The sequence below is a fragment of the Peromyscus californicus genome, unplaced genomic scaffold, assembly GCF_007827085.1.
Source record: "Peromyscus californicus insignis strain IS unplaced genomic scaffold, ASM782708v3 Scaffold_12__1_contigs__length_115047231, whole genome shotgun sequence".
In the NCBI taxonomy this organism is placed as follows: Eukaryota; Metazoa; Chordata; class Mammalia; order Rodentia; family Cricetidae; genus Peromyscus; species Peromyscus californicus.
In genome coordinates, this window is record NW_026294413.1 from 60996366 (window position 1) to 61009935 (window position 13570).

General features: G+C 38.1%; 1 protein-coding gene across 4 annotated transcripts in view; it reads left to right on the forward strand.

Annotated features, from left to right (window-relative positions):
* Positions 1-13570, forward strand: part of Ints6 (integrator complex subunit 6) — a 91034-nt gene that overhangs the window by 45531 nt on the left and 31933 nt on the right. For all 4 annotated transcript variants that reach the window (XM_052732985.1, XM_052732984.1, XM_052732986.1 and 1 more), the window contains 3 exons: positions 8178-8361; positions 10496-10621; positions 12143-12297. In XM_052732985.1, the coding sequence (XP_052588945.1) occupies positions 8178-8361; positions 10496-10621; positions 12143-12297 (465 nt within the window). The remainder of the gene's footprint in view (positions 1-8177; positions 8362-10495; positions 10622-12142; positions 12298-13570) is intronic.

Sequence of the window (13570 nt, forward strand, 5' to 3'; positions counted from 1 at the left end):
ATTAATAGAAAAACCCAGAGCCAGGTATTGGGGTGAATTCTGAAAGATCAGAAAAGCAGAACAAACCACAGCCACCTCACCTCGCCAACTTCTTAGCTGATCTTGTTTCCTCAGACTGGAAGCCTCTGAGTCCTCATCTGAATGGATCTCAGCTGAACTGCTACTAAAAGCCTAAAAACTTAAAAACCCTAGTTCCTGGTGTTCACGCCTTATATACCTTCTATATACGCCTTATATACCTTATATAATGCTTCCTGCCATTACTTCCTGGGATTAAAGGCATGTGTCTTTCCCAAGCAAGCCATGAGATCTCAAGTCCTGAGATTAAAGGTGTGTGTCACCATGCCTGGCTCTGTTTTCAGTGTGGCCTTGAACTCAGAGATCTGGATAGATTTCTGCTTCTGGAATGCTAGGATTAAAGGCGTGTGCTACCACTGCCTAACCTCTATGCTTAATATAGTAGCTGTTCTGTTCTCTGACCCCCAGATCAGTTTATTGGGGTGCACAATATATCAAGACACCCTGGTCTACAGAGCAGGTTCCAGGACAGCCAAGGCTACACAGAGAAATCTTGTCTCAAAACCAAGGAGGGGAAAAAGTGAATGTCAGGTAGAGAAGAATTGATAGTCCAAGGAGAGAATTTGGCTGGGCATATTTAAGTTGAATATGATCTAGATTTAGATAGTGATTAAACCTGTGAGTAGATGGGTTGGGGCTGAGTGTAAACTAGCAAGGACTCAAGAATAAGCCTACAGATCTTCAGCATATAAAACGTTGGTATTAGGGATTGAGACTGGGCTGAGGGTGAGGGTACAAGATAGCATCCAGAGAAAACATGAGAATACTAAAGTGTGAGAGAGCTAAAGGGAGGTGGGGGAGGGGTGGGGAGGAGAGAGAGAGAAATTTCTAATGCTCTTTTGAAGGCAAGTCTGAAATCTCAAGATTTGATGATGACTATAGTTTTCATTTGATGCATAACATATTATCTTGAAACTTAACTGGCTTAGAACAATTTATGTGGATTATGTGGGCTGGCTGCATTCATTTCTGGGCCTTTGGTGCTAGCTGGCGACTGAGGTGTCTGGCTTCTCTTTCCTGGAGCTTCTGTGTCCGTCATTCAGTCATCCAGTTCAAGTTTCTTTACATGGTTTCCATTTCCCACAAGGGTGAAATAAGCCTCTCAAGGCTTAGTAAGACTTAGTTTAGAATATTTTGGCCGCACTATGCTTTTACCACAGCAACTCAGAATAGTTAAGAATTAGTGCCACTTGGTTAAGTGGAGTGAGTGGACTGGGAGATAACTAGAAGCAAAGTACCTTTCTATTCTCTTCTCTGATACTCTTCTTGACCTGAGCTGGACTGCTGATTTCCCTGAATGTTAGGCTGTTTCTTTCCCCCTTACTAAAATCCTGCCTGTTTATTTGTAAACCACTTGTTGATGTCTCCCTCCTGCTTTCCTCCGTTCTCCCCTCTGCTTCTCTTCTTGGCCTCCTTCCCTTTCTCTGTGTCTCCTCCTCTTTTGGAGGTCTTAAGGTCTTACTCCATAACCCAAGCTGATCTTGAAGTTACGGTGACCTTTAGCTTTTTGCCTGGATTATAGGTTGGAACAGCTATGCCAGGCTTAAAGGAGTTCTAAAGTCTCCAGTCTTTCTAAAGTAGCTTTTAATCTTTGTGTGTGTGTGTGTGTGTGTGTGTGTGTGTGTGTGTGTGTGTGTGTGTGTGTGTGTGTGTAGGGGCTGTTGGCCCTCCTTTGTCTTTAATTAGTTTCACTCTCCCTCACCTCCCCATTCTCCATGCAGTTGTATATTTTCAGTAAGCTTTTCATTCTTTATTTACTCCTGCCTGGGAAGCCTTTCCTCATTTCCCCCTAGATAATGAATTACTCTTCTGTACTTTGTTTATGCTTTTGCTGTTGTAAATGCTATAGTTATTTACTCATATGATCTTGAAGATGAGAAATTACAATGTGTAACATGTTCCTTTTCATTAAATAGCCCAAGTCACAACTTGATTTATGATCTCTAGTCCTTTCTAAAAAGGTCTCACCTGATAACAATTTGACCTTATTATACCTTTGGTACTCTGCCAGGCTCATTGGCACTAGGCCAATGCAGAAACTACGAAGGAAAGTTGTGGTTTGGTGTGTTAGGTAAAATGTTACAAGAAATGATATATGGTCCTTTTTTTTTTTTTTTGTATATCTCAGTAAAGTGAGAATTGTGAGGTTGTATTCTTTGTGGGTCTAATTGGAATTATGTCTGACATAGAAAACTATCATTGTGAGTGTTGAACAGGATAAAATAGCTATCATGGCATCTGCACAGGGAATATTTGTATCTACCCTACCTGTGTTCCAGTGTTGGCCAGGTTTTGTAGCTCCTTACTTTATCCTCTATGTCTGTGTACATAAAAGTGCTATGGGATAGAATAAAACTTGTACATCTGGAGATGGGACTACCTGGTTTTATGATCCATTACATTTTTTTTGTTGTTGTTTTTTAAAACTATATAGCCCTGGCTGGCAGGGAACTCACTGTGTAGACCAGGCTGGCCTTGAGCTCACAGATACCTGCCTGCCTCTGCCTCCTGATTAAAGGTGTTCACCACACGCCTAACTCTATCACATTTGTTTATGGTAACTGTTTGTCTCTATGCTTGTTTGGTGTTGAGGTAGAGGTAGCAGTTTCTGTTGGTAGGACACTGTAAGGTGCTTGTACTCTGGTTTACAACTCTGACTTTCTCATCATTTTCTTCAGACTTTAATTTGACAAATGTAATGGGGGTTGTGGGGAGAAAAGAATCAGGTTGTCCCCTCAACCAACCCTCACTAAACTAGTAAGAGAGGCAGCCAAGTAAACAAGGCCATTAAAAGCTCAAGTGGGAAGTACTATTCTGAAAGGACATACACTTGCAATTACTTTAATAATAGAGCTGGTCAGTCAAGCATGCCAGAGAAGGTACAGTGTCTTGTGTTTTTGTGCAGACTATGGTGTGGTCCTCATCTGAGAACCATTTGAATTACAGCCAGGAGATGTCTGATCAGATGCCAGAGTTAGAGATGGCTGAAAAATAATTTACCTTCTTTTACTGTTTTCTGGCTTCTGTTTATTTCTTATGTTCTGCAATTTAAAGTCTAGATAATGTGTAAGAATTCTGGTTATTTGAAATTTTGTATGTTTCCATAAAAAGTGAAACAGCTAAAATATCTTCCACATGGCAGCTCACAACCATCCAGAACTCTAGTTCCAGGGGATCCGATACCTTCTTCTGACCTCTGCAGACACACACATGGTTCACAGACTACTTATATGTAAGCAAAACACTCATATGCAATAAAATAAATCTTTAGAAAGAACCTTAGAACTAATCTCTCTACTTTTGTTTATTTGGCTTTTAATATACTGATATGTACCCGTCCCATAAATAACGAAATAAATTGAAAGTGAACTTCTAGTTCACTTTTAGCAAGGTCACAGATAATTAGGGTCCGAGCCATTGTCAAATGTAAGACCATCTGGAATGGGGAGATAAGCTGGTAAAATACCTGCTTTGCAAGGGTGAGGACCTGAATTTGGGCATGGCAACAAGGTTAACCTCAGGCTGAGGCTGTGGAGGCAGGGGAGCTGGCTTGCCAGTCACCCTAGGCAAAGCCTTTTGTCTCCGGGTTCAATAAACGAGAGACTGACCGATAGAAGAAGCTGCCAGGCGTTGACTTCTGGCCCAGCACACCAGCATACACATTTATCTCACACCATACACACATGACAATCAAATAGGATATTGAACTTAATAAAGACCAAGTTTGAGCTTGCAGTATAATAAGTTGTCCCCAAACCGCTCTGACATTTGTTTCAGAGCAATGTTTGGAAGAAGTTTAGTTTGGTAAGAAGCTTGAGGAGTCCCAGGTGAAAGGAGTGGTAATGCCACCAAGGGGAAGTTTCCTGACTTGAGACGGAAGCTGTGTTTGCTTTTCAGTTGGCCACCAAGAGAATCACGTGTCTGGATTGATGATGTTACTAAAAGTACTCATTTATAATTAACAATATAGAAAACCTTACTTGTACCCAAGTTAAAACTTTGTAAGTATATTCCTTTGCCTATTTGTCCCTTAGACTTGACATTTGCCATATAGAATTGTATAAAGACCATTGTATGGTTATGGGAAAAGTAACTGTTACTAAGTCACATGTGATTTATTCAATTCTAAAGTCCTTTTTAGATTGTATAGCAGGGATTGTTTGAGAGTATTCTAATGAATATGTTTCTGAACATAGCTAATATTACCTCATATCTCTGCATGTGGAATAATGTTATCATTATCTCCATTTACTTGTTACAAACATTATATCTAAGTCTTGTAAAATAGTGCTCAAAATATGCTGTTATAATTGTTCATTAATCATTGTTAGTACCCTGTGTTGAGAATTAGAAGGGGAAGGAGAGAGAGAAGAAACGTTGCTCTTCTCTGTTAGCTCTTCTCTGTTAGCTGGAAAGGTGACTGGCAGGAGTAGGGTCTGTAGCACGGCAGTGATCCTAAAGTGCTTCCCAGAGACGTGGACCCTGCTGCTGGCTTATAATCACTAGCTTGATTCCCATAGCAATGTAAAGTTTTTCTTGTGTCTGTTTTTTTGTCTTCTTTCGAGATAAGGTTTCACTGTGTAGCCCTGGCTGTCCTGGAACTTACTATGTAGACCAGACTGGCCTCAAATTCACAGAGATTCACCTGCCTCAGCAGGATTAAAGGTGTGCATCATCACCACTTGGCTTAACTTTTTTTTTAAGTAGTTATTTTTATGAAGTTTCAGATTTTTTTCATTTGATAAAATTAGGTCTTTTAATTATTCCATATTTGATTTTTAAAATGCAGATAATTGTGTGTGTGTGTGTGTGTGTGTGTGTGTGTGTGTGTGTGTGTGTGTGTGTGTGTGTGTTTTAAGTAATAGGTTATATGACCCAGTGTTAAAGGTCATAGAATCGGGAACCAGACTACCTGGACTTCAATTCTGTCTCATTACGAACTACGTACCTTCCAAAAGTGCTAATATGCTTCTGTACTTTAATTCTTTAAATCTGTAAGTGGGGATTATAATAGTCCTTGTTTTGAGGATTAAGTGAATATTAGTAACTACTGTAAAAGTAGCATTATTACTCTTTGCTATTTATTTATTGCCTACCTTACTCATCAAAGTATGTGTTCATTTTACCATTGAATCACATCTCTAGCCCAGCATGGTTTTTAAGATAGGGTCTCACTATGTAGCTCTGATTGTCCCCTGATACTTCAGTTTGAATATTCTTTTACTAAAATTTCCTGAGATTAGACAATATCTCTTACAAAATATTTTCTTATCAAGTGTTCAGAAATAGAAATCCTGCTAAGTACCATGAAAGCTGCGCACTGTGGTTTTTGGTTTTCTTCTTTTTGTTTGTTATCTTAATTTAAGCATATCTATAAAAGAGATTCCTAAAGGATCGTGACTCCCTCACACACCAAGCTTTCTCAGTGTTGGAACCATATTTTATTTCATCTTTAACTCACCCAAACCTAAAATTTGCCTAATGTTTATTTGGTAGCTACATTGCGGGGGGGGTGGGGGGGGGGGGTGGGGTGGGGGTGGGGGTGAGCACAATTGTACGTACTTTTTAGGTAGCTGATCAAATAGACATCTTTTAGGATCCTAACAGATGTGTGAACTTTGGGGCTAGTTATGTAACCTATCTTCTATTTCACTGAAGCACATGTGAAGTTTTGTTACTGGTTTTGTAAAAATAATGACATTATTATTTTTAAAAAGTCTGGATACTTGCCTAAACACTTCATTGGTTTTCACAATTACATCAGTATGTTCCAATAGTTTGGACAAGAATAAGTGTAATATAAACATTTTGCCGTATTTACTTAGTCATGTTCTTTTTGTTGTGGATTTAGCACATAGAAGAGAACACTGCAGATACGAGTGTAGTCTTTATTGTGTTACATAATGCCATTTTTGTGCCTTTTGTACAGTTTTCTGGTCCATATTGTCCTGCTAGACATACAGGAAATGATACTTGTTTGCTTTAACCCTATATAGAGGTGGTGTTCGCATACTAATATTCTTTACTCACACTTTTTGTGAAAATGAGAGTGTCTCTGGGTGGTGAAATTTCTGTGGTCTGTGCTTATCTTCAACTCTGCCAAATGACATCATTGTCCTCCAGATGGCCAGATATTTACCAGCTCACCAGCAGTGTGGGGCATTCTCACTACTTTATATTCTTACTACTTTTGCTGATCTTATGTGTGTGAAATAGCATTCCTTGATATTTCAATTTGTATTATGTGATAACTAGTATACTTGACCCTCTTTACACATGTTGTTAGCCACTTGAATTTCCACATGAGTACTTTTCCATTTTTTTATTTTGGAAAGTACTTATTTTCATTGCATATTTTTATGATGATCAGTTTTGTGGGGTTTTTTTGGTTTATGTGCAGTTGTTTTTAATTCTCAAAGTCTATATATTCATGAAGATTCTTCCCCTTAGTGACTAAGACTAACCAGGATTTCAGCTATTTTAGGTTGAATAATGCAGTCTTCTCAGTTTTGTTCCCTGTGCCTGTTTGGCAGCCAGTACTTTTCTTCATTTTACTCGAACGTCCCCATGCCTTGGGAGATGAGAAGTTGGTGATACTCGGGAGTCAATCAGAAATGCAACAGAACATGAGTGAAAGTGGACAGTTTTATACAATTGAAATAACCACGTGTAAACACATGAAAGTATTCTCAGGACCCTGTCTTTTTTAAATGAGAAGTGCATGTTAGACTTGTCATTGGACAACCAAAGACCTGTAGTTTGATGTTGTCAGTGCTGCAGGTGTTTGCCATTGCACAGGTTGTGTATTCGAGAGTCCAGTAGAGCCTTTGCTGGCCCTGAATGCTCGAGGTGGTCCTGTGCCGCCTCTAAGAGCACTGAATTAACAACTGAAAACTTCTCCAGCCAGTGTCTTTGATTAGTGCTTTTAAAAGGTACTCTGGGGCTGGAGGGATAGCTCAGCCGTTAAAGGCTAGGCTCACAACCAAAAATATAAAAGGGACTCTGTTTCTTTACTAATTTATATCTCTGTGTGTGAAGTGTCACACCGAGATTTCTGAAACTGATTGAATTGGGGTCTTCTGTCCATTTTATCCTGATTTAAGACTTGAGTTTCTATACGTACTTAACAATCCCTTAAAAATCTTGATTTCTGTTCTAGGAAGTGTGCTCCTTCTGAAATTGTACTCCACCAGTACTTCTTAGCCAAGGATTCATGCTAGTAGACTGTACTTTAAGTCTGTATACTAGGTAGAATGATCAGTCAAGGTTTTATTCTAAAAATTATTTATTTTTATGTGTATGGATGTTTTGCTGGTATATAAGTCTGTGCACCATTTACATGCCTTGGTGCCCTTGAAGACCAGAAGGATCCCTGATACTTGAGTTACAAACAATTGTGAGGTAACATGTGGTTTCTGGGAATCAAATCCAGGTCCTCTGAAAGAGTAATCAGTACTTTTAACCTCTAAGCTATCTCTCAAGCCCTCTTAAGGTTTATGGTTTATCCTTACTTGTGTGTGTGTGTGTGTGTGTGTGTGTGTGTGTGTGTTGGTATATACCAGGAGACCAGAGGTGTTGGATCCCCTGAATCTGGAATTAGAAGTAGTTGTGAGCACCCTGATACAGAAGCTGGGGGCCGAATGTGGGTCCTCTGCTGAGCCATCACAGTAATACATATGTTTCAGTTTAAAGTCTTCATAGTAAAGTAGTAAAGTAGTATGTGGTATTAGGTATATCTGAAGCTTTAACTTCAGAAATTTTTTTTAGCATGATAAAGAAGACTCAGTTTGGTTTAGATGTGTGTTTTTAAAGTTGATTTAAAAAATAGTTTGCTTGGGTGGAGAAATGGCTCATAGGTTAAAGAGCACTGGCTGCTTTTCCAGAGGACTGAGGTTGATTTCCCAGTACCCATGGGACAGTTCACAACCATCTCTAACTCCAGTTCTAAAGGATCTAATGCCTTTCCTGGTTTCCATGGTAACCAGACATGTATACAAGCAAAATACTTACTATTGTATGTATTACATACAATAATAAAATCTTTAAAATTAAAATAAAAAGACTGTGGAAAACTTATTATTTTTCTCTATTACTTTCAGCTCCATTTACCTCTTAATTCTCCTTTGCCTGGAAGTGAATTGACCAAGGAACCTTTTCGTTGGGATCAGAGACTCTTTGCTTTAGTACTGCGGTTGCCTGGCACCATGTCAGTAGAATCAGAACAGTTGACAGGTGTGCCTTTGGATGATTCTGCTATCACACCAATGTGTGAAGTGACAGGAGGTAAGCTTTTTAAAACAATTTATCTGAATGGGCTAGAATGTCCGTTTCAAAATTTGCATGTTTATTTTTGTCAAAAAGCATTGACAGACCTGTAGTTTTAAAATTGCATGTGTTGATGATGGTCTGTGGTCTTAACAAGTCAATAGTTGTAGTTATTGTTAGATTTCAGGAATGTTAATTTTTATACTTATGTAGCAAATGGTGGTATTTGAAGTTGTTAAGTTGTCTACAGTGATCACCAATGATCTAGCTGGCATGGCGGTGCACACCTTTAATCCCAACACTGAGGAGGCCTAAGCAGGTGGATCTGTGAGTTTCCAACTAGCAAGGGCTGGCTGCATAGTGATTCCCTGTCTCAGAATAGAAATGTTGTGGACAGCCATTACTTAATGGATTAGAAAATAGAAACAAGTTATAATCTTAATGTGAAATAAAATTGTTAAAGATTTTATAGAAATTAGAGAAAATGAATAAATCAATCACTTTATAAACAAAATTCTATTAATCTGAAATTATCTGAAGAGAAAAAGCAATTTTTTCTGCCCTTACAAACTGAGTCTTATTCTATGTAATAGTCCTCTTATGATTATTGTTTAGGTCAAATCTCTTCTCTTCTAATGTTTGATAATTTCTACCAAAGCATAAAAGTCTCTGGAATCTGTCATCTTAACTAGGTGAAAATGAAGTGTATTATTGCACAAGTTAAGAGGTTGGCTTATTTTGAGTTATTTAAAAAAAGTTTGGCCTTATTGAGTATAATAAACCTGAAGTCAACATGAGCATCTGAGTAAAACAGTAAGGAGTGAAAAGATTTTGTGAGTTAGGCCAAAGGGACAAAGAAAGGTACTTATTAAATCTAGAAAAATCTGTAAGTGATTTTTCATAAAATGCCTTTATCTTTTGAGTAATATGTGTTGGATGCTTTTAATTTGCTATCATCCCCAAACCTCCTCCCAGTGTGCACAAGTGACTGAGAGCCCTGTAGCTCATCTCTTCAACTCAAGACAAATGAAGCACCTTGGGAATCATCCTTGGTTCTCTTGCATCAGAGTACCTCCTGCCACCTCCAAATCTGACAACCTAGGTAGACCAAAGTATAAAGGTCCCTTACTGGTCCTGCTGCTTCCCTTTTCCACTGTACAATACTATCTCATTGAAAAGCTGATCTGAGCCAGGCAGCGCATGTGCACATGCGGCTTTATTCCTAGCACTTGGGAGGCAGAGGCAGGCAGGTTGAGGATTTAGCTCAGTGGTAGAGTGCTTGCAGGCCCTGGGTTCGGTCCTCAGCTCCGGGGGGGTGGGGGGGGGGAGTCTGACCTCCTGCCTTGTAAAATGGCTTTCCATATTTGGCAAATAAACACTACTTATTATGATCTGGAAGATACTTAGTCAATATTATGTTTTGTCTCCACCGTTCCCCCAAGCCTGTCTCTCTAAATCAAGCACTTTTCCCCATGTAAGCTCACAGTATATGCTGCCAAATGCATGCAGTATGTCCTTTTCTGTACTACATTTTCTCTTTCCAGATCTTCTTGGGGTTCATTTTATTTTTCAGGTTCCTGGTTCAAGTGTAACCTTCTCAGAAGAAACTTAGCAAAAAATACTCACTGTCAACCCTATTACTCCTATCTATATGTTAAAATAAATATAAATAGTTAAAATCTGCAGTAACTGCCAGGAGACCAGCTGAATAATTATCATCGCCTCTATACTTAGCATTTGTTTTAGGGATAATAACTTTTGTTAAGCAAGAAGAAGAGTTTTGGAGGATTTTATTACTGCTAGATGTTGTGTGTGTGTATGTCTGTTAAAGATAAATTATATTGGCTAACAGTTGGCAATAACAGCACTTTATAAAGGTAGATAGGTACTTGACTTTTTTCCCTTCGTGATTTGCTCAGTTCAGGGTTTCTCTATGTTCCATATACCTATAGTTAGAAGAAAATACTTATATACTCATCTACAATGAGATTGTTAGTTGGGAATAATATTTTTTTGCTTATTCTTCCTTAAAATTGGGAAATACCTACCTTTACATTGAATTTCTATTAATGTTGTCAGAAACCCTACTGTAGTTCTTCCAGGGAGTGGACTTCTTACAACTAACTAATTTGCTTCATTCTCTTTATCTCAGGCCGCTCATACTCTGTGTGTTCTCCAAGAATGCTTAATCAGTGTCTGGAGTCCTTGGTGCAGAAAGTGCAAAGTGGGGTGGTAATAAACTTTGAAAAGGCAGGACCAGATCCTTCCCCTGTAGAAGGTATTGCTGTATTTTTCTTGGTCACCTCCCGTGTGTGTGTGTGTGTGTGTGTGTGTGTGTGTGTGTGTGTGTGTGTGTGTGTTGGCATTGAGATCAACAAGGCAAGGCCAGCTGGGTGTGGTGGGGTACACGTTAAATCCAAGCACCTGGGAGGCAGAGGTAGGTAGATCTCTGAGTTCAAGGCCAGCAAGACAGCCAGGGCTGCCTAGAGAGATCCTATCTCAAAATAAAATAAAATGTAGAGATTAACAAGCCAGTTGTCAAGGGTCCACAATTGCTGTGGGTACAGAAAGGAAGAGAGTAAGAATAGCAGTATAAACTGGTGGTTTAGGAGCTTCACCTTTATAATAAAGATTGTTGTCTGGGGTTTTCGAGAACCAAACAGCCTTTTATAGATAGAGCAAACTCATAGTTCCATCTTACTTGCAGGTCATTGACTTTAGTATATTCACTTTTCCTATGATTGGTAATGCTTTGTTAACCTGAGATGCTTATTCAGTTCCTTAGCTACTGTTGCTTTAAGCATAAGGACATAATGGTTTATGTGGGCACCAAAATGAGGAGCCAGCCTTTGCTGTTGAGATTGGTTCTTTTAAAAATCCCGCTCTGTTCCTCCTGACTTTATTCTTGTCCATAAACTATAACAGCCAGTGGATCTGAGGGCTTACATAGATCCCATGGCGGTTGTCCATAGCATCAGAATTAGAATGTACCAGTGGCACTTTGCAAAGGTAATTGGCTATAGGATGATTGAGAGAAGAGAAAGGCCATGGGGTGAGTTACGGAAACACTCAGAGGTGACACAGACAGGAAGACTATAGTGAATCATTGTATCAAGTTTATATAACAAGAAATTTTCAAGGTTATTAGGATGTATTTTCTTTACAATTATTTTAATGTTTGGTTTAGGCCTAAGTCTAAACTGAGTAAAATGTTTATTGAATTATTGAAGAGAATTTTGTTTTGCTAGAATTATTCTAGATTGAAGATAATTTAACTAGTTTTTCTTACACCTTGGTTAGCCTTTAGTTCTAAGATTGTTTTGCCTTTTAACTGTGTGTGGTGCATTAATAAATCCAGGGCACTATCCACGATAGATAAGTGATCCACCAATAGCAACACTTAGATGCTATTTACTGTGTGCCTGGTACTGTTTGACAGTGGATATTCAGGGACAAGGAATGCAAAGTGAGTGCTTGCTTTTATAATCTGGCAGGGAAAAGCATGTAATTTATTAAACCCACTATGAAGTTTGTTTTACACATTCCGATTGGGTAAACAAAAGGTAAAACCTTTGGGCTGGTGAATTCACATTTGAAATGGGCAGATTTTACTAGCTAGTGAACTGCAGTCCAGTTTAATTGTTAAGCAGTTATGGTATTCTTCCACTTAAGAAATAGAGGAAAGTTTATAAATCAACAGACACTAGAATATTTTTTTATTGAGTATTATTGGATGTAATTTAATTTTGGTTTTTGTCACCTAATGTTGTGTTTTCTTGTTCTAATGTCTTTGCTATAGACGGGCAGCCAGATATATCAAGACCTTTTGGATCTCAGCCTTGGCATAGCTGTCACAAACTCATATATGTCAGACCAAATCCTAAAACTGGGGTTCCTATAGGCCACTGGCCGGTTCCAGAGTCTTTTTGGCCAGATCAGAATTCTCCAACACTAGTAAGTACCAGAGACTACCTGATGAAAGCCATTTAGATGATAATAAACCCAGATGACTTTGTTTTGTGGAGCTCCTTGTTTTTGAGAGAAGGTCCTGCTATGCAGCTCAGGCTTTCTTGAGCTAACTGTAGCACAGGCTGGCTTGAAGCATAATGTGATTTTAAGTCCCATTCTTACTTAAAGTCCTGGCTTACTTAAAGAAATTAGACATATATATAAAGCGCTATGAGCCATCATTTTGCTTTAGCATATGGTGTTATGAAGCAACAGGAAAAAGGTATCTTGTTTCCTTTGGAATTTAATACTATCTTACCTTTTTGTTATTGATATTTGAATACTGAATTGTAAATGTAGTAAGATTTCTTTATTTGGATTTTTGTTTGTTTTTTGTTTTGTTTTGTTTTGTTTTTCGAGGCAGGGTTTCTTTGTGTGGCCCTGGCTGTCCTAGAACTTGCTCTGTAGACCAGGCTGGCCTCAAACTCACAGAGATCAGTCTGCATCTGCCTCCTGAGTGCTGGAATAAAAGGTGTGCACCACCACTGTCTTTGTGTGGATTTTAATTGTAATGTAGCATGAGGATTTATCCTTGGGTTCAATTTAAGTTTAAATGAAGGCTTAGATTACCTGTGGTAATTTACCCTCAGTCTTTGAGGTCATAGTCTTAGAAATTCATGATCTCTTACTTGTACACTTTTAGTTGTGTTCAGTGTTGTAACTTGGGAGTTTAGCTTGTAGGGATTTTTCTGGTTTTGCCCACATGAATTGTTTTATGAATGTTGATGGTTGCTGAGTGATCATGATACATTATCAGTATTCTTTATGGTAGAATAAATTTAAAATCATAATTATATTGGTTGTTACAATTAATAATTATTATAAATTTTATATGATAATTTATACAATAAATATAAAATAATTAAAAATATCTATTCAGACTTGTTTAACCTACAATTTTTTGAGATTAGTTTTCTGTTTGTATTTTTGTTTTGTTTTTTGTTTTTTGTAGTGTCTAGGGCATGACAGTTACTCATTGATAATACTCTTAGAAGATAGGTTGAATTTCAGAGATTTTTGAGCAAGCAGCTATTATTCATGAATTAAAGTGAACAACTTAGGCTTTTTTTGTTTTTTACTTTGAGATATGAACCTCTATATAAATAAGGTCTTTAACTGTAGTACATGAAAGTAAAAGTTTATTAAGTTTCATTGAATTATCTTGTTTATTTTTTCTTTTCTTCATTGAATGTATTTAATTTTTTGGTTTGCTCTTATA